Source organism: Cetorhinus maximus, chromosome 3 (genome assembly GCF_964194155.1).
Source record: "Cetorhinus maximus chromosome 3, sCetMax3.hap1.1, whole genome shotgun sequence".
Lineage (NCBI taxonomy): Eukaryota > Metazoa > Chordata > Chondrichthyes > Lamniformes > Cetorhinidae > Cetorhinus > Cetorhinus maximus.
The window spans coordinates 203,888,725-203,913,023 of NC_135881.1; the positions used below are offsets into that span (position 1 = coordinate 203,888,725).

Sequence of the window (24,299 nt, forward strand, 5' to 3'; positions counted from 1 at the left end):
CCTCTCCCAGTGACTGCATCACCTGGTGAGGCTGTGATGACTGGGGAGATACCAGCTGTGGGACTGGCAGCTCCCTCCCAGGCGGGGCCAGCACAGGCTCCATGGGCCAGAGGACGACCGCCAAGGTCATCAAGGCCAACAGGACAGCAGAGTCAGCAGGCTGGCTCAGATGCCACTCCGAGCGATGGGGCAGCAACAAGACATAGCACCGGGAAACGAAAGCATAAGGCACCTTAAGTACACCACAGGTTTATCACTGGTGCTTTTGTGTTGGCCCGAGATGAGGCCCTTATGATTTTATTTGATTTGTAACACTATTGTCTTTTTTTGGAATAAGATGCTTTGCTTGACAGAATAAATTCAGATATGTCACCATGGCTGAGGGTGCCTCTTTTCTTCTGCATGTGTATGGTTTCCAAAACTGTAATGAGTGCTTTGTTGGACATTCAACTTTATTAACAAAGCCCTTGGTGGCTGTTTCTAACCTGGCAGAGTTTGCACTTAAGTATCGAGTATGGAGCCTGCAGCCCAGGCTTGTCCTGGTGGTCCACCTGTGTTGTTCTAGCTGAAGGTTCGTTGGATTAAAGCCTCCCGGGTTTCCCTGTCTCCCTGGAGTATGCCCGGGTCAGCGTCTACCCCCTCAGCATTTCCCTGTGCGTGCTCATCCTCGGACTCACTGCTGGACTCACCGTGTGCAGCCGCAGCCACTGTGTCAACATCTTCATCGTCCACTGTGTCCCCCTTTCCAGCGCAAGATTGTGGAGAGCGCAGCATGCAACCACTATCACAGAGACGCGATCTTGCAGGTACTGGAGTGCGCCCCCTGAGTGGTCCAGGCATCGGAAGCACATCTTGAGAAATCCTCTCCACCACAGACCTTGTGGTGCCGTGGCTCCTATTGTACCGCTGCTCAGCTTCTGTTCTTGGATGGCGGAGAGGTGTCATGAGCCACCTTCTGAGGGGACAGCCCTTGTTACCCAGCAGCCAACCATCCATCCGGGCTGGAGCACTGCAGAGCCCCGGCACCTGGGAGTGTCTGAGGATGTAGGTGTCGTGGGAGCTGCCTGGGTACCTTGCACAGACTTGTAGAATCAGCATCCTGTGATCACACACTATCTGCACGTTCATGGAGTGGAAGCCCTTCCTGTTGAACAAGGCACCGGGCTCACCTGCTGGCGCCTTGATGGCCACATGTGTACCGTCTATAGCACCCTGGACACGGGGGAAGCCAGCAATGGCTGTGAAGCCTCTGGCTCTCTGTGCCTGACTTGCCTGGTCCCAGCGGAAGTGGATGAAGGTCAATGCCCGTCTGAACAGAGCGTCTGTGACCTGCTTGACACAAGTGTGGACAGCTGATTGGGAGACACGGCAAAGATCACCCACCGAGCCCTGGAAAGAGCCAGATGCATAGATGTTGAGGGCAGCTGTGACCTTTAGAGCCGCTGGCATGGGGTGTCCACTCACACGGTTAGTGGAGATCTCAGGGCCAATCATCTGACAGATATAGTTGACTGTCTCCCTTCAGAGACGGAGCCTCCTTTGGCACTGCACCTCAGTCACATTGAGGTAGCTTCTTCGCCGCCTGTAAACCCTGGCAGCAGGATAGTGGCATCTTCTGTGGCCCTTGGACTTCCTGTTGGCCCTGCACCCCTTGTGCCTGCGCCTCTCCTTCCAAAGCTCCCCTGGAGGCTGAATGTGCACTCCTGGCCTCCTCCCCCTTCTAGTCCTCCCTTCCTCCTCAGAGGAGCTGCCTCCAATGGACAGTTCAGCTCCCATTCCCAGGCTAAGGGAAGGCTTCCTGAAACCTGCAGACCCAGAAAAGATTCCTCACTGCAGAGTGCTGACCTGAAGGTTAAGAGTCCAGAAAAAGCAGCTGGTGTGCGGTTTGAAGTATTGCAGATCACACAGGCAAGTTTCAAAAACTTTCAGAAATAAATACTTGACAGTGCACACTCGCGATCCCCAGTGAGCCCTCTTATCCCGCCCGTGGATGAGGTTAATACAAATGTGTCCTACCCGCCTGCCCGTTGCGCCCGTGCGCCGACCCGAAGATCGGACGGGCGTTGAAAAATCGATGTCATTTGAACACTTAAGTGGCCTTAAGTGGCCCGTTAATTAATGGCGGGCGCGCGTCAGACAGCTTCACACACCCACCCAGCCTAATATCGCAATGGTGCATGAAGACATTGGGACGCTCGCCCGACGTTAACATGCGTCATTTTACACGTGGCCGTGCGGGTCCCGCTCCCACACAACAACGGGGAAAATTCTACCCCATACATTCATATGTTGTTCATATGTACCTCCTTAAAGCCGCACAGAGCCCCACCAACCTACACTGCTTGGATAAAAATGCAAATATGGGGTCATTTATAATGATTAAATAGAATCTGCACACAATAACTAAAAATAAATCGAGGAAAATATAGGTTATGGAACAACATTCCGCTGTCTGTCATCTGGATTTGAGCAAGTTTAAACTTGAATAAAGTTTTATACAGTCAATGTGAAAACAAAAGTCCCTCTTCAAGATGTACACTGATCCTAAACTGATCCCACCTTACCCTTGGTGGATTATCATTTATTTTCCCACACTACATCATGTTTTCACTGCTTATTCAACAACTCCAAGTGCTGTAGATGGGAAATATTTAAATAAAATATCACTTGTAAAATGTTTGCTGCTTCTGACCTGGTACTGTGTAGCTCAGTGTGTGCATCTACACATAAAATAAAAGAAAAATGACACAGCTAACTTGTGGGGCAATAATGCATGGCGATTTTTATAGTTTCACACCCCAGAGAACAGTTAAAATGAACAAAGCTATGCACTTCAAGCCAAACACAGGGACATCATCTTGTGCAATAGGGACGGTTTTTACTTAGCCTGTTTAAGCGAAAGTGCTTTGTACTTTGCAAAAGTGTTTGTGTGAATAACATTCTTTAGGAGTTAAAAAATAAAACATTTTATCCATTAACTCGTGGGAAACTGAATACAGAGTTTCTTTTCGTTTTCAAACATGGGTTCGCAATGCTATTAGACACATTATTAATCTTATTGATACAGAGGCACTGTTAAATACTTCGCATGAAACAGAATATTGGGGATTTTATTTTTTTGAATAAAACCCAGGGCAGGATTTTCCTGCAGGCTTTCAGACCCTGATATTGGGACAAAGTGGGGGTCCCGAGCCCGCATTAGCCGGCAGCAGGACTGGCTCAGCTACTTTACTGGAGGCAGCCACCAGATTGGAGCTTTCAGGTCCATTGGCCCCTCCCCACCCCCACCCCCCCACGCCCCTCCCCCCCACCCCCGCCCCTGACTGCCACAGGAGGTCTGTCTCCATGAAGCTGGTGGCCTCCCTATGTGACAGGGGAGGGGAGGGTCCAACCCGCCATCAGCAATATGCGGGTGGGCCGGAGGAATTGACTCTAATTGGATCATTAATTATTTAAATTGGCTGGCTGCTTCCATTTGGTGGAGAGCCACTCTGCATCTGATCCTGCTGCTGGGAACTACCTAAGGGGCTGATCCTTTTTCTATTCATTCATCGGCCATGGGCATCACTGACTAGGCCAGCATTTATTGCCCATCTCTGATTTCCCTTGAGAAGGTGGTGGTGAGCTGCCTTCTTGAACCGCTGCAGTCCCTGTGGTGTAGGTACACCCATGGTGCTATTAGGGAGGGAGGTCCAGGATTTTGACCCACCGACAGTGAAGGAACGGCCGATATATTTCCAAGTCAGGATGGTGAGTGGCTTGCAGGGGAACTTCCAGGTGGTGGTGTTCCCATGTGCCTGCTTCCCTTATTCTTCTATGTGGTAGTGGTCATGGGTTTGGAAGGTGCTGTATAAGGATCCTTGCTGAGTTCCTGCAGTGCATCTCGTGCATGGTACACACTGCTGCCATCGTGTGTCGGTGGCGGAGGGAGTGAATGTTTGTGGATGGGGTGCCAATCAAGCGGGCTGCTTTAGATGGTGTCAAGCTTCTTGATTATTGTTGGAGTTGACTCATTGAAGGGTTCTCAAAATTCCCACATTTTTCATATCATCAACAAGGATATGACTTTTGGACTTTTACCTGAAACCAGACAACGAGAGGAGGCAGAAAACGCATTCTTCCCTTTAAAACAATCAACACGAAACTAAAGCCCATCAAAATCTTGCATAAATAATCGCTACTAACTACTAAGGCAGGAAGGCACAATCAATGCAATTATGCGAAACCATCAATACTCCACACATGTAATGGCTTTCAGTTCAAACCTAGTTACGGGGGCAGGAAGACAATGATAAACATCATACGAGCCCATTAAAAACAACGAGACAACAATCACCGGGGGAAGCCCACCAAAATCAAACAAAGAACTAACCTTGATTTGGATTCCGATAAGAAATTCGAGAGACAGTATAACTGGGCCAGTCAGTTACGAAGGAGAAAGAGAGAAACCAGCTAGCAGGCAGGGAGCAGTTGGGAGCGGTTGAAACAGAGTTTAAGAAAGAAGATCTGGAGGGTTTGCAGGCCTGCAGGCAACATCACGGCGAGGGGCATGGGGTGGCAGGCTTAACCAAAGACAACAAGGCCGCAACCGCAGCCCTCCACGAAGATCGACCACCCACAACCGCGCCCTCCACCCAACTGAAGAACCTTCGCAGATTCCACAGACCAGGACCACGGGGGGACGGCAGGCCCCAGAGGACACAAAGAGCGTACCCCAAAACTGCAACCGGCTTACCTGGCTGGATTTCGAACTGTCAAGGAACCCTGGGTTGGTGAGCATGAGCCCTGACCTCTCCTAGTTCAATTTAGTTAGGTTTTGGGGGTGGGACAAGGGTAAGGGGATTAGTAGCGTGATTTTCCCTCGTTATGCCGTGTGTTTCCCATTCTTAACTAAGTGTACTTTGTAAGTCTGTATAATCTCAGTGTAATCCTAATGTTATAAGTTCATTTGTGATTTCAATAAACTCAGTTTTTCTTGCACCAAAACCAGTGTCTGCTGCACTTTGTCACAACCCCCAAATAAGTCCAAGTTCTAGAACCCAGGGAGTGGGAGCGATTCGAACCACTCAGGAGTCAGAGGTGAAACTGGCTCACACCATCACCCCCTACATCATCCAGGCAAGTGGGGAGTATTCCATCACAGTCCTGACTTCTGTCTTGTAGATGGTGGACAGGCTTTGGGGAGTCAGGAGGTGAGTTACTCACTGTAGGATTCCATCCTCTGACCTGCTCTTGTAGCCATAGTATTTATATGGCTAGTCCAGTTCAGTTTCTGGTCAACAGTAACCCCCAGGATGTTGATAATGGGGGATTTAGCGATGGTAATGCTATTGAATGTCAAGGGGCGATGGTTAGACTCTCTCTTGTTGGAGATGGTCATTGCCTGGCACTTGTCTGGTGCGAATGTTAGTTGCCACTTGACAGCCCAAGGCTGGATATTGTCCAGGTCTTGCTGCATTTGGACATGAGGAGTCGTGAATGGTGCTGAACATTGTGCAATCATCAGCGAGCATCCCCACTTCTGACCTTATTTTTAAAAATTAATTCACGGGATGTGGGCTTTGCTGGCTGGGCCAGCATTTATTGCCCATCCCTAGTTGCTCTTAAGAAGGTGGTGGTGAGCTGCCTTCTTGAACCGCTGCAGTCCCTGTGGTGTATGTACACCCACAGTGCTGTTAGGGAGGGAGTTCCAGGATTTTGACCCAGTGACAGTGATGGAAGGAAGGTCATTGGTGAAGCAGCTGAAGACGGTTGGGCCTAGGACATTACCCTGAGGAACTCCTGCAGTGATATCCTGGAGCTGAGATGATTGACCCCCAACAACCACAACCATCTTCCTTTGTACTAGGTATGACTCCAACCAGTGGAGAGTTTCCCCCCCTGATTCCCACTGACTCCAGTTTTGCTTGGGCTCCTTGATGCTACACTCGGTCAAATGTTGCCTTGATGTCAAGGGCAGTCACTCTCACCTCACCTCAGGAATTCAGCCCTTTTGTCCATGTTTGAACCAAGGCTGTGATGAGGTCAGGAGCTGAGTGACTCTGGCGGAACGCAAACTGAGCGTCAGTGAACAGGTTATTGCTGAGCAAGTGCCGCTTGATAGCACTGTTGAGGTGCAAAGAATTGCTTGCATGAAAGAGGTGATTGGCCTGTGATGACAGCTCCTGCATATATAATGTAAATCAGGCCCAAGGGTCAATTTCAGGTCAATTATGGGCCTTCCTGGTTCTGTGCACCCTATACTCAAAGGATTGGGAGGTGTCAGCTGTGGCTCAGTTCATAGCACCCTCGCCTTTAAATCAGAGGGTTGTGGGTTCATATCCCACTCCCGGAAACCAAGAACTGTGATTGTACTCGAAAGAGTTGCAATCTGTGACTGTTGATAACTCGAAAGAGTTTCACTATACTCAAAGGATGTTCCATCATTCAATACATTTTAGGATGAGTTTGACAGGTTTTGCTCAGGATTAAGGGATATTGTGAGTGGACAGGAAAGTGGAGTTGAAGCCCAAGATCAGCAATGGTCATACTGAATGGCGGAGCAGGGGAGTAGGCTGTGTGATCTACTCTTGTTCCAAATTCTTGTGTTCCTGTATAACCAATTTCTAGGTCAAGACCCTGTTGTAATCTTGAAATATTCACATCCATACACTTAAACATTAAAAACAAATGTTTCAGCTGAACTGTAACATTAGTCAAAACTAGAAGTAGAATCAATGGTGTTTACATTCACAGGATCGAACTAACCTCAGACAGGAATGAGAGCGAGGAATAAATCAACACACTGTTACTATCTCTTTCCCTCTGAAGATAAACAGTTGCTTCACAAAAAGACATGTGGAATTTTAGGATTTTAGTAACATTTATTTTAATTTTCAATACACATATGGTGCTGGATACCTGATAATAAAAAAAGGTCACAATAGCAAAAGAAAAAAATAACAGCCATTTTCATCAAGCTTTTCATAAAATTTTCTCTCAGCTTTAATCTTGGTCCCAAGATCGTGAGGTAATCAAAATGTTAAACTGATCTTTGCTTCACAAAAATAAATAAATAAGTAAATAATCAGCAATGCACCCATATTAACATATCATTATTGTACAATGAAAACTGATTGAGCAACTTATGCCCATTGACTGAGAAACATCAGTGTTTTGGCCAATGTTTTGGAAAGATTTTGACTGACATCTGCAAAGAGTGTACGTCAGTGAAAAGGGGGAAAGGAGAAAAGGGAATGGGATAGATACATAAAAGAAGATAAAAATCACAGAGATATGGGGAAAGGAGGAGTGGGGGAGAACTGGATTTCCCTCTGAAAGAGCTGGCGCAGTCTCTATGGGCTGAATGGCCTCTACCTGCACTGTTCCATTCTATGATTCCACTGAAATGACAGCTTGCACTAAGCAACAATAACTGAGCTAAACAGTCAAGCAGGTTCCTCTCCAGCATTTAGAACACACAGCGAGTGCAGATGTTTCATGTAATCTGTGATGGAGAGACTCGCCTTAGAAAGGCATCCTCAAGGAATTCCCTGTAAGATTGCTTCTCTTCAGCCTGCGCAGCAGTCACGGACGACATCGCAAACATGTTCCTTTGCAACCATTTTTACTGAAGTAACAATTTCAAGGTTCACAGCAAAAAAGCATTTGAATCGTGCACATATCAATGATATTTTAAAGGCTTTCCTGAACACAAATGACATCTAAGTGCATTCACTGAAACCGCAGAGACCATTGGGGGGGGGTGGTCAGTGCAGCTGCTGTACAGACGAGATCGAGGACAGCTTCTCATCCAAACCTTTTCATTTGGATCTCCCTCATCGTTCAAAGAGATCGACCAGTTGAGCATAGCCGCATTGACCAGGAAAGTCCCAGTTTCAACCAGAGGTCATCGATTTAAAATAATTTACAGAAGAAAGAGAGAGTGGGGGGGGTGGGGGGAGATTTTTTTTCTCTCTCACTTGCTGCGATCTGGAACCTTCTAACAGAAAGGGTGATGGGATCAGATTCCATAGGAAACCTCAAAAGGCAATTAGGAATATGCTTGAAAAGGACTGATTTGCCGGGCTTTGGGGAAACAGTTGAGGTGTGAGGAAAATTGGACGGTTCGTTCAAAGAGCTAGTACAGGCACAAGGGGCTGAATGGCCTCCTTCTGTGCTGTAAAATTCTCTGATTCTATTCCATGATTAGTGGCCCGTATCGAATTGACTCTGGACTGAATGACTGTCAGGGAGTGTGACAATTAGTCTCAATGTCTGAGGTTAGGCAGAATTAAAATCAGTCTCCTGTTTGCTCTCCTGATTACCATGTGGACTTAAGGTGCAGACAGAACCTTGTAAGGCTCCACTGCTCCTTCTCCATCACACCCCAATCACCGTCAAACTTTCTACTAATACTCACCGTTCAGGCTCATGCCCAAGGAATACTCACTTGAATGAGGTACGGAAGGTGAATATAACCATTCTCCAGCAAGAAACTAATAGCTTCAGAGAAGGAAAAATGAAGACTGGTGAGGGATAAGAAGCCAATGTGCAGCACTGTATGAAAAAAGCATCAATATATCTTTGGAGAACAAGGAACTCTTTCCTCTCTGCTCTAGAAAGATGTCCTGGAGTGTTGAAACACCTTGGGACAGTCTGATTGCTTTCCCTTTAATGAAATTAATATTTATTCGTCAGGTCACAAAGACCCCGCAGACTGCAACAGCAGATTATTTCTTGGAATGTCTTCCGCATCTCTTGGCTGCGGAAAGCGTAGATGAGGGGGTCGATGATCGAGTTGCACATGATGAGGATTAAATACATGTTGAAATGCGACATGAAGCAGAGGCAGTATGGGTTTCGTGGGCAGGAGATAATGAGAGTGAGGTGCAGGAAGAAGGGAGCCCAGCAGACAACGAAGACACCCAGGAGGATGGTCAGGGTGATGGCCCCTTTCATGTTGGCCACTTGGTGGATGGCACCGTTGCCAGGCAGGGCGGCGATACGTCTGACGTGCAAGCGGGCCAGCATGAACATGTGAACATAGAGCGAAGCCATGAGGGCGAGCATGGTGAAGAACATGGTGATGAGGCAGATGACCACTGTGGTGCTCTCTGAATAAACAATGAACAGGATCCCACAGACTGTGCAAGCTGTCCAGATGCCAGCGATAACCATCAGGGCCCTTCTCACCGTCACGATGTTGTGATAGCGCAGAGCGTAGAAGATGGTGATGTACCTGTCAACAGCGATGGCCAGCAAGCTCCAAATGGAGGCAAGAAGAGAGGTACAGATTACGGAGTCAAGCACGTTGTCCATGCTCTTGATCCAGCTGTCTTGAGCCATTAAGTGCCTGCTTTTTAACATGGCGATGAAGATGGTCTCCCAGGCATTGGACACACTGACCAGCATGTCGGCCACCGCTAAGCTGCAGATGAAAAAATACATCGGAGAGTGCAAGTTCTTGTTTTTGATGATAGCCGCAATGACCAAAATGTTTGCCAAGAGGCTGATGATCCCCAGTGTGAGGAAGATCTCCGTCGAGATCCACAGTTGCTCGTAGCAACCCGAGGAGGAGCCAGTACTGCGCGAGCTGTTGGCCCTGGTGAATCCCGAAATGCTCTGGTTTCTGAGGTGAGGAGTCCTGGTCGGCCCACGATACAATGAGGAGTTCATGTCTGCGCCCAAGGACTCACTTGACTGAACCTTCTGGCTCCAGAAGAAGCAAACACTGTTCAAATTCACATCATGAGACAGGACGTTCAGCTCCCAGCCGAAGCATTGATCCCATTGCCTCGTTGCAACACTTGACCATTCTTTTCGTGCAGTCTCGAAATCGCTTCTGAAACAAGCAAGGCAGTTTCTGAACCAAAATCACCTTGCAGCTGTCAGAGAAATGTATTTGCCAAATTACCTTGACTTGCATGTTTTTGCACACATTGTTTTTAATCAGACCATTCTAGGTTTGCCTGCGTTAAATGGCAGCGGAACTCACTTGCAGGAGGCTTTCAAATGGATAGAAAGATCCTATTTGTCCCCTTCCAGAATCAGTAGGCATACAAATAGCCAGTCACAGGGAAACACCATCAAATCTGTGTCCTTGGTCGGAGATTCAGCAAGGAATGAGAACCTTTCACATTTCAACAAATCATATGAAACTGTGGTAAGCATACTCCACCCCCACGCTGCAGTTCAACCTATCACACTCAGCACTGAAAAACTGAATGTGAATGATTTAAGGAAGGCTCCTGTTTTTGTCCCTGGTAATACAGTTTCATTCACAATTTTACATTGTGCATGCTATAAATTAAGGCATGATTGTAAAGATAATTATATTTGCATCAGTTTGTGTTATTTCTTAATTAGTCTCCAGTTAGTAACTCAGATTCGTAACTCAAAATAATAACTCAATACTACTGTTGCTTAAACTGATATAGTTTGCACGATTGCATTTAAACATTCATCATAATAAACGCACCCAGAAAGCCTTGTTCAAAGTTAGCCACAGTTGCTTATTAAGTGCAGATATTGTTTTACCTTCCTTGTTCAGTTTGTTTAATGAACACATTTTTAAAGTGTAATGGCCAGAAGCACTTGTTGTAATTGTTGCATTTTGGTTGCTTTTCTCCTTTGTTAATGTTATTTAAATATTAATTAAGTAATCTGTTCTGCTAAACCTTTTAAATAGTGCAATAAGAGTATTTGTGAAGTGCGATGAATGCAGCTGAGAAGCCACGAGGTTGCAATGTTCCTAAGAATATAAGTAATTTCAAGAGCTGTGTGAAGAGGAACATATTATATCTAAGACAAGGTTGTTAGTCGATCCAGTTCTGAATGTACAGAATGAAGTAGAGTCCTTGTGAGTCAAAAATGTGCAAAGGGACTTGATTTCGATAGATAAAGTGTAATATCCAAGGTGCTTTATTACTATTGACTGATTCACATACCAATCTATTTTATTCCGGAGCAAAATTAAATTCGATCATTCCCAGAACAGAGTAAAAGGGTTTTTAATTTTCTGCTCCTTGAATCACAATTCTACATAAAATGATCCTAACTTCATTGTCAGTAGCATCCTAGATTGTATCTCCCACTCAATTTTTCTGTTTCTTGATTCTGAAATTGAACATTCAAATCAAGTAATTAATAAATTCAAATGCAAGTTTTTGCCACAGCAGAAAGTTAGCGTTTTTGATAAATACCCAATGCCTGTAAATTGTGTCTAAATCCCACTGAAATTTTCAGTGTCCTCGCACATTAGATTTTACTGTTCATCATTAACTACCTACAGTCCCGCTAATTCAGGACTCTACTTCTAAGACAATGTTGTCAGCCGGTCCAATCCTGAATGTACAGAATGAAGTAGAGTCCATGTAGGCTCCTGGTTCAGAGCCTTGCCATTTTCTGTAATCTCCTCCAGCCCCACAACCATCCAAGATCTCTGCACTCCCCCAGTTCTGGCCTCATGCATGTTCCTGATTTTAATCACTCCCACTACTGGGGGCTGTACCCAAAGCTGTTAAAGCCCTAAGATCTAAATTTCCCTCCCTAAATCTCTCCGCCTCTCCATCTCACTTTCCTCCTTTAAGATGCTCCTTAACACCCATTTTACCAAACTTTTGGTCATCTGTCCTCACTGAGCTCCTTATGTGGCTCGGTGCCATATTTTGCATGATAATGTTCTTGTACTGTGCTAAAAATGCTATAGAAATGCAGGTTGTTATTGTTATTCTGCAGATGCTGCATCTTATTAGCCTTCCATTAGTTTTAGCAGTTAAATGGCAGCAAAACATTTTTTTTGTGTGTGTGTGTGTGTGGTGTTAACCTGCTCACATTCAGGAAAATGTGGTCTATGTGTTGGTCGAACCAGTGCTCCTTAAAGGAAACTCTCAAGGTCCTCACCAGAAAAGTAAATTTAAAAAAATACTGGGACTCTGTGCCGAGGGATACAATAGAGCTTGGGGCAGTCGCTGAAAAGGCTGAATAGGGAAAGACCCTCCTGCCATATTATATCGAGGGGCTGGAAACTGTGTAAAGCCCCCTCAGGCTGTATGTGCCAGGGAATGTTTAACATGAAATGTAAATGTACATTGTAAATATAACCCCTGTAGTGAGACACCTCATGTACTGTATCAAAAGAAACTAAACTGTATTGCACTTTATGTAACATCAAATTTGAACAATTATGTAACCTTATTTTAGAAATTTTATGAATTAAGTATATTCTTGGATAAAAAAGCCTACCTGAATGTGGAGCTAGGAGGTGCAATGTTGGCTTCACACAGCTGCAGGACACGCCAATGTCCGTTGTTAATCCCTGCTCAGCCCCCTCCCGGTTATTTCCCCTCACTCTCCTGATTTGGTCCTTTCCTTCTGGCTTCCCTCTCTCCTGGCCAGACCTCCCACCCAATCACACCACATCTCTCTCGATCTCTTACCCGCTCTTAAGCATTTCCCACCCCTTCCCTTCTCCCGCTGTACCCTCAGGAACCTTCTGGTGGCTGCTGCAAGCCACACAGCGGCCTGAAACCCAACACTGTGCCAGCAATCCCAGCTCATAGCCACACCTCTCTGCTGCCTTAACTGAAGCCCAGAGCCCAGTGTCGCCTGCGCCCCAGTCCGATTTGTTCCACTGCAGGGCCTGCTGGCACGGACCAATGTCTAGGCCTCAATGTCACCATTTCATTCTCTAAATCATAAACGTTATTCAGATAACATTAGGCATTAGATAAAATTGCATAGCGCCCACAGCACAGAAACAGGCCATTTGGCCCAACTGGTCTAAACTGAGATTTATACTCCACATGAGCCTCCTCCACCCTCTTCATCTAACTCTACCAACATATCCTTCTGCTCCTTTCTCCCTCATGTACTTATCTAGCTTCCTTAAAGAATGGTTTCATCTATTCCTATGATCAAGAGTCCTGGACTATATCTTGACTGGGCTGTAAACTACCATTAATAAGCCTGAGGTAGAGTATCACACCAGCAGAAAAAGGAAACCGTAGCAACACGTGCTTGGCTGTACCTTCTTTCCCCGGAAGATGGAAGTTGGCACCTCACTCAGGATTGAAGGCATATTCTTTCAGCGCAGCGCCGCTATAGCTTATGTCCCTTAACCCTTTCACTGCTGAATTAGCGGGGCTGCGGGTAGTTAATGATGAACAGTAAAATCTAATGTGCGAGGACACTGAAAATTTCAGTGGGATTTAGACACAATTTACAGGCTTTGGGTATTTATCAAAAACGCTAACTTTCTGCTGTGGCAAAAACTTGCATTTGAATTTATTAATTACTTGATTCAGAATCAAGAAACAGAAAAAAATGAGTGGGAGATACAATCTAGGACACTCCTGACAATGAAGTTAGGATCATTTTATGTAGAATTGTGATTCAGGGGTCAGAACATTAAAAACCCTTTTACTCGGTTCTGGGAATGATCGAATATGATTTTGCTTTGGAATAAAATAGGTTGGTATGTGAATCAGCAAATAGGAATAAAGCAGCTTGGACATTACACTGTATCTATTCAAATCAAGTCCCTTTGCGCATTTAAAAAAAAACACAACTGTTTGTGTATCTAAAACAATACTATTCAAAAGTAAAGGAGAATGTTGCTTCATTTTGTATAATACACAGCCTGATTTTCCTTGACCATATCCTCTGTGGTTGCTGAAGGACACGGTGCTAAGTGTCTAGTTGACATATCAGAGAAGGCAAACTGTTTATTACTGATTTCGTAGGGAAAACCTTTGTCATCAGCACCTGCCCAGTAATGTTGGGGAATGGGTCACCTGTCTGTTAGAAAGTAAGCCCGTGTGTCATTCCATTGATTTGGATGTGATAAAATTCGGGTGGATTCTATGACGAAGGGGCAATTTGTTCCTCTAGATCCTGTCTAAATGATGAGGAGGAAAACTCATCCCTGTCTTCATCATCCTTTTTTCCTTTTGTGCATTTCTTTTATTCAGCAGTAAATTTGCCAAGACTCTACTGCAGATTTATATAAATGAAACATTGGCTGATAGGCTAAAGAAGGGGGAAAAAAAACTGGTTGAGGCATGGGGCCCAGTGTATGTTTGTTTTGAAAGACGGTTGGTATTGTGTGTCCCTTGTAGGATTTCTTTCTGAAGAAAGGAAAGTTGAGAAGATGATACCCAAGGATTTCTTGCTAAGCTGAAAACACAGGCCCATTCCCTCACTCTTCATACTTTATCTATGCAGAATTCTGAAACGAAAGGATAGATTTTAACACAGCAAGCCTTAGGTGCATAGGAGCAGGTAGAGACCAGTTAGCACCTCAAACCTAAGATAAAAGCAAAAAACTGCGGATGCTGGAAATCCAAAACAAAAATAAAAATACCTGGAAAAACTCAGCAGGTCTGGCAGCATCTGCGGAGGGGAACACAGTTAACGTTTCGAGTCCATATGACCCTTCAACAGCACTCTTTTCTATTTTTCCTTAGTTCTGTTGAAGAGTCATACGGACTCGAAATGTTAACTGTGTTCCTCTCCGCAGATGCTCTCAGACCTGCTGAGTTTTTCCAGGTATTTTTATTTTTTGTTTTAGCACCTAAAACCTGTTCCACACATTCAATTAGATCGTGGCTGATCTGTATCTTAGCTCCATGAACTCACCTTGGCTCCATATCCTTTTATACCCTTGTCTAGAAAAAATCTTACAATCTCAGATTTAAAATTATAAATTGAGCAAGCATTTACTGCTTTTGTGGGGGAGAGTTCCAGACTTTTAATACCTTCTACGTGAAGAAGTGTTTCCTAACCCCTTTCTTCAGTAGCCGGGTTCCGATTTTAAGGGCTGAATTTTCTCTTTGGCGTGTGGGGGCAGGTGTGCGATGATGTCCGATGCGTGCCCGCCATTAATTAACGGGCCAATTAAGGCCCTTGAGGCGCCAATTGACACTGATTTTTCGGCGCCCGTGCGATCTTCGGCTCGGTGCACAGGCACAACCGGCAGGCGGGTAGGACACATCTGGATAAACCTCATCCACGGGCGGGATAAGAGGGCTGACTGGGGTCACGAGTGTGCACAGTCAAGCATTTATTTCTGAAAGTTTTTGAATCTTGCCTGTGTGATCTGCAGTACTTCCCGCTGCTTTCTCTGGACTCTTAACCTTCAGGTCAGCACTCTGCAGTGAGGGATCTTTTCTGGGCCTGCAGGTTTCAGGAAGCCTTCCCTTAGCCTGGGAATGGGAGCTGAACTCTCCACTGGAGGCAGCTCCCCTGAGGAGGAAGGGAGGGCTAGAAGGGGGAGGAGGCCAGGAGCGCACATTCAGCCTCCAGGGGAGCCAACTTTGGGAGGAGAGGCGCAGGCACAAGGGGCAGGGCCAAGAGGTAGTCCAAGGTGGAAGAGGCCGTGGAAGACACCACTATCCTGCTGCCAGGGTTTACAGGCAGCGAAGCAACTACCTCAATATGTCTGAGGTGCAGTGCCAAAGGAGGCTCCGTCTCTCAAGGGAGGCAGTCAACTATATAAGACCATAAGACGTAGGAGCAGAAATTAGGCCATTCGGCCCATCGAGTCTGCTCCGCCATTTAATCATGGCTGATAAGTTTCTCAACCTCATTCTCCCGCCTTCTCCCTGTAACCTTTGATCCCCTTACCAATCAAGAACCTATCTATCTTGGTCTTAAATACACTCAATGGCCTGGCCTCCACACCCTTCTGTGGCAATGAATTCCATAGATTCACCACTCTCTGGCTAAAGAAGTTTCTCCTCATCTGTGTTCTAAAAGGTCTTCCCTTTACTCTGAGGCTGTGCCCTCGGGTCCTAGTCTCTCCTACTAATGGAAACATCTTCCCCACGTCCACTCTATCCAGGCCTTTCAGTGTTCTGTAAGTTTCAATCAGATCCCCCGTCATCCTTCTAAACTCCATCGAGTATAGACCCAGAGTCCTCAAACGTTCCTCATATGTTAAGCCTTTCATTCCTGGGATCATTCTCGTGAACCTCCTCTGGACCCTCTCCAGGGCCAGCACATCCTTCCTGAGATACGGGGCCCAAAATTGCTCACAATATTCTAAATGTGGTCTGATCAGAGCCTTATAAAGCCTCAGCAGCACATCCCTGCTTTTATATTCTAGTCCTCTTGAAATAAATGCCAACATTGCATTTGCCTTCCTAACTACCGACTCAACCTGCAAGTTAACCTTAAGAGAATCCTGGACTAGGACTCGCAAGTCCCTTTGCACTCCAGACTTCTGAATTCTCTCCCCATTTAGAAAATAGTCTATGCCTCTATTCTTCCTACCAAAGTGCATGACCTCACACTTCCCCACGTTGTATTCCATCTGTCACTTCTTTGCCCATTCTCCTAACCTGTCCAAATCCTTCTGCAGCCTCCCCGCCTCCTCAATACTACCTGTCCCTCCGCCTATCTTTGTATCATCTGCAAACTTAGCCAGAATGCCCTCAGTTCCTTCATCTAGATCATTAATGTATAAAGTGAAAAGTTGTGGTCCCAATACTGACCCCTGCGGAACTCCACTAGTCACCGGCCGCCATCCTGAGAAGGACCCCCTTATCCCCACTCTCTGCCTCCTGCCAGACAGCCAATCTTCTATCCATGCTAGTACCTTGCCTCTAACACCATGGGCTCTTATCTTACTGAGCAGCCTCCTGTGCGGCACCTTGTCAAAGGCCTTCTGGAAGTCCAAGTAGATAACATCCATTGGCTCTCCTTTGTCTAACCTACTCGTTACCTCCTCAAAGAATTCTAACAGATTTGTCAGGCATGACCTCCCCTTGATGAAACCATGCTGACTTTGCCCGATTTTACCACTCACTTCCAAGTATTCTGAAATCTTATCCTTAATAATGGACTCTAGAATCTTACCAACGACTAAGGTCAGGCTAATCGGCCTGTAATTTCCCGTCTTTTGGCTCACTCCCTTCTTATCTGTCAGATGATAGGGCCTGAGATCTCCCCTAACTGTGTGGGTGGACACCCCATGCCAGTGGCTCTAAAGGTCACATTTGCCCTCAACTTCTATGCTTCTGGCTCCTTCGAGAGCTTGGTAGTTGATCTTTGCCGGGTCTCCCAATCAGCTGTCCACACTTGTGTCAAGCAGGTTACAGACGCTCTGTTCAGACGGGCATTGACCTTCACCCACTACCACTGGGACAAGGCAAGCCAGACACAGCGAGCCAGAGGCTTTGCGGCCATTGCTAGCTTCCCCCGCGTCCAGGGTGCTATAGACTGTACACATGTGGCCATCAAGGCGCCAGCAGGTGAGCCCGGTGCCTTCATCAACAGGAAGGGCTTCCACTCCATGAACGTGCAGATAGTGTGTGATCACAGGATGCAGATTCTACAAGTCTGTGCAAGGTACCCAGGCAGCTCCCACGCGCCTACATCCTCAGACACTCCCAGGTGCCGGGGCTCTTCAGTAATCCAGCTCGACTGGATGGTTGGCTGCTGGGTGACAAGAGCTATCCCCTCAGAAGGTGGCTCATGACGTCTCTCCGCCATCCAAGAACAGAAGCTGAGCAGCGGTACAATAGGAGCCATGGCACCACAAGGGCTGTGGTGGAGAGAGCCATTGGTCTTCTCAAGATGTGCTTCCAATGCCTGGACCGCTCAGGAGGCCCACTCCAGTACCCCCAGATCGTGTCTCGGTGATAGTGGTTGCATGCTGCACTCTCCACAATCTTGCGCTAGAAAGGGTGGACGCAGTTGACGATGAAGACGTCAATACAGTGGCTGCGGCTGCACATGGTGAGTCCAGCAGTGAGTCCGAGGATGAGCACACACACGGAAATGCTGAGGGGGTAGACGCAGACCCAGGCATACTCCAGCGAGGCAGGGACACCCGGGAGGCTTTAATCCAATGAACCTTCAGCTAGCCCACCACAGATGGACCTCCAGAACAAGCCTGGGCTGCAGGCTCCATACTCGACACCTAAGTGCAAAATCTGTCAGGTTAGGAACAGCTACTAAGGGCCTTGCTAATAAAGCTGAATGTCCAACAAAGCACTCATTACAGTTTTGGAAACCATACACATGCAGAAGAAAAGAGGCACCCTCAGCCATGGTCACATATCTGAATTTATTCTGTCAAGCAAACCAACTTATTCCAGAAAAAAGAGAAGTGTTCAAAACAAATCATAAGGACCTCATCTCGGGCCAACACAAAAGCACCAGTGAAAAACCCGTAGTGTGCCGAAGGTGCCTTATGCATTCGTTTCCGGGTGCTATGTCTCAGTGCCACCCCATAACTCAGAATGGCATCTGAGCCAGCCCGCTGACTGCTGTCCTGTTGGCCTCAATGACCTTGGTGGTCGTCCTCTGGCCCATGGAGCCTGTGCTGGCCCCGCCTGGGAGGGAGCTGCCAGTCCCACAGCTGGTATCTCCCCGGTTGTCGCAGCCTCACCGGATGCAATGGTCACTGGCAGAGGGGCGGAGTTGCTGCCGCCCTCATCCGGAACGCCCTGAGAGGAGCCCGCAGAGATGCCAGGCAGCTGCTGCGCTGACGTGAGGTTGCTTCAGACCTCCCTGCTCACCATGGATGGATGGGCACCAAGCTGGGAAACTTGATGCTCACACCATCTTCCACACTGGCACTGACCAGCTGAGGTCAATGGCGATGTGAGGGCTTGCTGGTCAGAGCGCGTTCCCAGGAGGCCCTGATGGGTCTCCTGGAGGAGCCTCTCCATGAGAGTCGCCACTCTCTCCATGGAGAACGCTTGGCGCTAGGACATGTGGCTTATTGCTTCGGCGATCGTCCGCGTGGACTCCTCCACCACGGACACCAACCCAAGCATAGCCTCATGTATCTCCCCCAGATGCTCCCGCACACCCGGCCGCATTTCCTGCACCTGCTGCGTCGCGGACGACTCCAGAGGCACATCATCAGGCACCGACTGAGCATGTGCCTGGTCCCCTGCAGTCCTCCGACTGCTGGCACCATGGGCACTCTCTGTCTCTGCCACCTCCTCCAGTGACTGTGAAGTGCCTTCACCGCTGTGCCCCGGTACACTAGCTAATGTTCGAATTCCCACCGAGGTGCCACTATCTGCGCTGGTGCCTGCCTGGCAGAGATGGTGTGACGCTGGTGAGACTTCAGGCCCCTCAGGTGTGAGAGGGGGCCTCTGCTGCTCCTCCTCCCGGCCCTGCTCCGCTGATGCTGAAAGGAAAAACAAGGACATTGGATCAGTTAACGTGGGGACAATGTCAAAGTGCATCCCTGTCCCCCGGATCATTATGTGCTCATCCTTCCATAAGCAATGGTCAAGCCATGTTGCAAAATTAAATCACTGAACCTTCAGCAGTGCTTTGGCTGTTGGGAGGATAATGCTGACCTCACTGTTAGGCATAAATACCTGGCCGTAGCATCCCAGCCTCACTGACACCAGTGGACCTGGGCGCATGGCGCCTCTCCAGATCCAGGGCCCCCTGCTCGAAACGGCTAAGAATCATTAACTGCGCCTTCCCACAGCCAATCCACGCACACTCTGCCACGTGATGAGCATTCTTCTCCTGAAAATGAGAGACGAGCATTGATTAGTGTAAATTGCACATGGACTCTCTTCCCGCACGGCCCACCCCAACCAGAGTGGGACATATCAGGGCTCCAGAGCCTCCTCACCCCGCTGCTGCCGAACACTCACACAAAGATGCAAGGCCTGCTCCCCCCACCCCGCCACCCACCCCCCCCCCCGCCCCCTCCCCCCCACCCCGGACACATGCTGCCTACATCACATTAGGCACCACACGGTATATCCTTCCATAGCCAGGAGGCGCAAGCACGTGGAGCACAGAGGGTAGCAGATGGTTGAAGCTCCCCTCTCAGCATCTCAGCACCCAGACTTGGACATATCCTGCAGTCCCAGCACTGTGCCTAGGTGCAGCTCCTCCAGGTTGCCCCCAAACCAGCCATGTGGGACTCAGTGTAACACATGCTGCGGGGGCAAAACACATCTCCTCATCACCCTCTCAGGCTGACCTCAGCATGGGCCGTATCTGCTGGCCCACCCAGCAAAGGACAAATGCCGTCAATGATTCAATGCAGAAACGACACTCAGACTTGTTTTGGGGGGGCTGCAGGCAGCATAGGGTGTAAGCCGACCGGCTGAGTTACATGACCAATGCTGACATGGTACTCACCCTGCCAGAGGGCAACAAGTCGTTGAGGCGCTTGCAACACTGGATCCAGGTGCGCCGCACCACATCGCAGGAGCTCACCACCTCCGCCACCTTCTCCCGGGCACGTTTCACAATGTTGGGGGGGGGGCCTCCTCCTCCCATCCTGGGGGACCAGCACCTCCCACCGTGCTGCCACCTCCTCGAGGAGAATCTTTGCTGCAGCTGACTACATCACTGGATCCTTTACTGTCTGATTCTCCAGGTGAGATCCCAGCGACCTGGTCACAACTTCTACTCTTTGGTTGTCTTTTAATCCCTATCAGGTCTCTCTGGGAGACATGTTTGCCTCTCCCTTCTGAATGAGACTTGAGGAGGGACTGCAACAGCAGCCTCAGCAACCACCACCAGGATCTGAGTGTCTCATAAGGCAGTGGCTGAGAAAGGCTGCATAAAGGAGGCAATGCCAAGCAGACATGATCCATAGGCTGGGATTCACCTCCTCGGAGTTCTCCAAGGAGAAGAGGAAGAGGCTGCACTTCTCGAGACAGAATGTCACAGAAATCTGCCTCTTCCTGCAGCAGGACCAATGCATGGGGGTTGGGAGCCATGTCAGTGGCCCTGCAAGTCATCGCAAGCCTGAATCTGGAGGCTACCAGCAACTGCTAATCTGTGATGGGGGTATCAGCCATTATCACCCTGGCTTCAGTCCACAGCTGCATTAAGCAGGTGACCAATGCTCCCTTTGCCAGGGCTGAACACCACATCACCTTCGCACTGACCTCAGCAGTTAACAGGATTGGAGCACGTGTCCATGCAGCAGTTATGTGGCTTCCCCAGGAGGCAGACGCACAGCCCTACCACACCCAAGCAGCACAGATACAGTCCTTCCAAACTCTCAACCTCAACCACCAGGCAAGGGAAACAGGTGCATGGGGAACACCACCGCCTACCCTCCAAGTCACAAGCCACCCTGGCTTAGAACCACATCATTATTCCTTCACTGTCACTGTTCAAAGTTCTGGAACTCACTCCCTAACAGCACTGTGGATGCACCAACACCACACGGACTGCAGCGGTCCAAGAAGGCTGCTCAACATCATCTTCACAAGGGCAAGAAATGTCTTGCCTGCAACACTCGCATCTCATGAAAGAATAAAAAAGTTCAAGTTGCCCTTAAATTGGGTTTGCATGATCACAAAGGTAAAATCTTCCATCAATCAACTTTCAATGAGGCAGCAACAGAGAACAAAATCTTTCATTTCTCTTCCTTGCATTGTAAGGTAATACTTGACATATATAAGAGTGATAATCTGGTGTAGTGTAATTAATACAGCTGAAATGGGTTTAATGCAAAAAAATATGCATTTGTGATAAGTGTGTCCAATCTTTCACCAGTAAGCAACCTGATCTAAAATCACTGAAAATGACTTGTAAAAAATTGAACCATTAGGTAAGGATGTACTAGTCAGTTCCTTAGTAAATTATGGCCGAAATCTTCCACTCAATGTTGGAACCCCTCTATTTCTGACCCACAACAGACAAAAATATACTCACTTACCTTTTTCTAATTTTTCTGGGCAGTCTTCCAATGGAGGATCCTGAGAAGGAACAGTGCAGAGAATTCATCCCTTTTTATGGCACTGGCTGCCGTATTCTAGTATGTGAAGAGTTTAAATGTCCCATGGCTTCTTAGCTAAGGAAGGAAGGTAAGTGTGTGAGGAGGTAAGTTGTGTCGGGGGTAGGGTGGGTAAGGGAAGTGGGTGAGGGGGGGTTGCGAGTGAGGGAATCGGGTGGGTAAGGTAAGTGGGCGATGGGGTTGGGTGGGTAAGGTAAGTGAGTAAGGGGGTAGGGTGGTGGGTGGGTAATGAAAGGGGGTAGGTTGATGGGTGGTTAGGGTGGTGAGGTTGGGTTAGGTTGGAGGATCGGGGGCGTCGGAGGGGAGCTGGATGGTAAAACCAAGTCAGATCGGGTCTGGGGGAGTGGGGGTGGGGGTGGTGGGGGCAGCGGTGGTGGGGAGTTGGGTGGCTGGGCGTAGTCAGGTCCGGTTGGGGTGGAATCATGTGGTTGACGGAGGAGTCGGGGCTGTCAGTTGTACAGTTACCCAGAAGTTACATGAAGTTTTAATCTGTCTACCATTTGCTGGTAACTATCCAGCTAAGTAAGTCGGAATTGTCCGAAGTCCCTCTAACTCAAGGAGACCTACTCAGAGGGTGCCAGGGAGTAGGGGAATTGCTCATCAGATGTTCAAACGTCCTGGGCGATTCCCACAGAGTCATTGCATTGGGACTTCCGAGGGGTCCCATTGCATATTTTGGAGGGCGCGTCCAGTCTCTGCCTATCCAGAGGCCAGGAGAGCTGACCTACATATTTTGTAAGTAAGCTTAGATGGTGATTTTTGATCAAAATTAATCACTCTCAGATTAAACTCACTGAATGAACTAACAGGGCCAGAGGAAGGCATTTTAAGAGTAAAATGTGAGCCGTTTGGTAGCGCGGAACTTGAGTATTGCTGAAAAAAGACATTTAGCCGAAGCTTTCTATCTTGCACTCATCAGGACAACTGCAAGGATACCAATGTCAGGGGAAGGAACAACTTTATACTGTGTGAGAAGAGAGTGCTAGTTAACCATATTCTGACTGAAGATACTTATCCAAAAGAAGGAAGAAGATGCACACTTTCATGGAACTGATCACCCATCGAAAGTCATAGAGATCTTTTGGATAAGGTGAGTATGCTTATGTTCTTTTGGAATTCTTTGAAGTTAGTTTGGTGTAGGAGGAAAACAGAGAAGATACTTTTGAGAAGGTTTAATTGCATGGATGTATGGTTCTTACAGATTTTGATTTAACTAATTCTGTTTCATGATTCTATAATTCTATATTACAACTCCGTACTAATTTACATTTTTCTTTAAATAAAACTTATTTGAATTCACTATTTGAAAATCTTGCCTTACCTTGTGGGTTTAAAGTCTTATTCCAATTGGAATCCATCCAAAGTTCCAACAACTTTTCAGCATGAAAAAGCTTGAAAGACGCGTGGGCTGAAGAGAACTTTTCCCTCAGGGCCTCTAAGACGTTACGTGCCGACCACTGCCTGATGGACTTGTGGTCAAAGGTGTTTCTCTGCATAAATTTTTCCACGAGGGACAGGTGGTACGGCACGGTCCAACTACTTGGAGCGTTCCGCGGCAGCGTGGCCAGACCCATCCTTCGCAACACCGGGGACAGGTAGAACCTCAGCACATAGTGACACTTGGTGTTTGCGTACTGAGGGTCTACGCACCACTTGATGCAGCCACACACAAAGGTGGCCATCAGTATGAGGGCGATGTTGGGCACGTTTTTTCCCCCTTTATCGAGAGGCTTGTACATCGCGTCCCTGTGGACACGATCCATTTTTGACCTCCAGATAAAGCGGAAGATGGCTCGAGTGATCGCCACCATGCTGTGTCCTGTCCACAGAGTCATGGGATTATACATCACATTCTGTCTCAATGTGGATAGTGATGGACACCACTATCCACATTGGATACCCACTGACAGTCCCACTGACAGTCACATACACTGTCTGGAGTTAACGCAGAGCAATAACAGAGAGGTTCATCAGTCCAGGTTTAGAGTTTAAATAAGCACACCTATTTAACGTGGATACACAAACCTTAAAGGTACATGCATGTCACAACACAGCCCATCCAGCCAATTGCTCTCGCCCTTCCTGCCTCTCGCCTGGAGCTGACTGCTAGTGCACCAATGAGGCTGATCAACCAATTTTCCACAGTCTTTCCATTGGCCTCTTGTAAGCATATGCAGGGTGCATTAGAGCTGAATTCTGCCCCCACTAAAGCACGATGTAAAATGCAAGCCGCAATCTTTGAACACATTTAGGAAGTGTGTTCAGAACCCCTGACCCTCACCCCCACAAGGACCTGTTAAAGAAGATAATCTTTAATGTGCAGTGATAAGCTGATCTGTAGCCAGCACTTAGCGTATACCAGCTGTTGCTGGAGCAAGGAACACTCCTGCTTAAACAAAATCTGTGGCTATTGGTAAAGATAACGAGGAAAATCCAACCAGTAAATATTGCCATTTAAGAGACTTTTAAATTACAGCATAAGACCCATTTATGATGTCTGATCGACCTTTTCATTAAAATGTATTACCCTTGTGGAGGATAATTTTCTAAAAATGTTCTTATGGTGTTAACATCT

At 47.5% G+C, this 24,299-nt stretch overlaps 1 protein-coding gene across 2 annotated transcripts; it reads right to left on the minus strand.

Annotated features, from left to right (window-relative positions):
* Nucleotides 1-8,661: 8,661 nt before the first annotated feature.
* Nucleotides 8,662-11,727, minus strand: mc4r (melanocortin 4 receptor). Of its 2 annotated transcripts, XM_078535565.1 has the most exons (2): nt 11,696-11,727; nt 8,662-9,574 (listed from the first exon to the last, which is right to left on the minus strand). In XM_078535565.1, exons 1-2 carry the CDS (start codon nt 11,725-11,727, stop codon nt 8,662-8,664), a joined length of 945 nt encoding a protein of 314 aa, XP_078391691.1. The 2 variants fall into 2 exon arrangements, with proteins under 2 accessions (XP_078391691.1, XP_078391683.1); XM_078535557.1 differs by lacking the exon at nt 11,696-11,727 and having other exon boundaries at nt 8,662-9,657.
* Between the last annotated feature and the right edge of the window lie 12,572 nt (nt 11,728-24,299).

Bases quoted from the DNA above. Each gene is read 5' to 3' on its own strand.
- mc4r (XM_078535557.1), bottom strand. From the start codon at position 9,657: ATGAACTCCTCATTGTATCGTGGGCCGACCAGGACTCCTCACCTCAGA.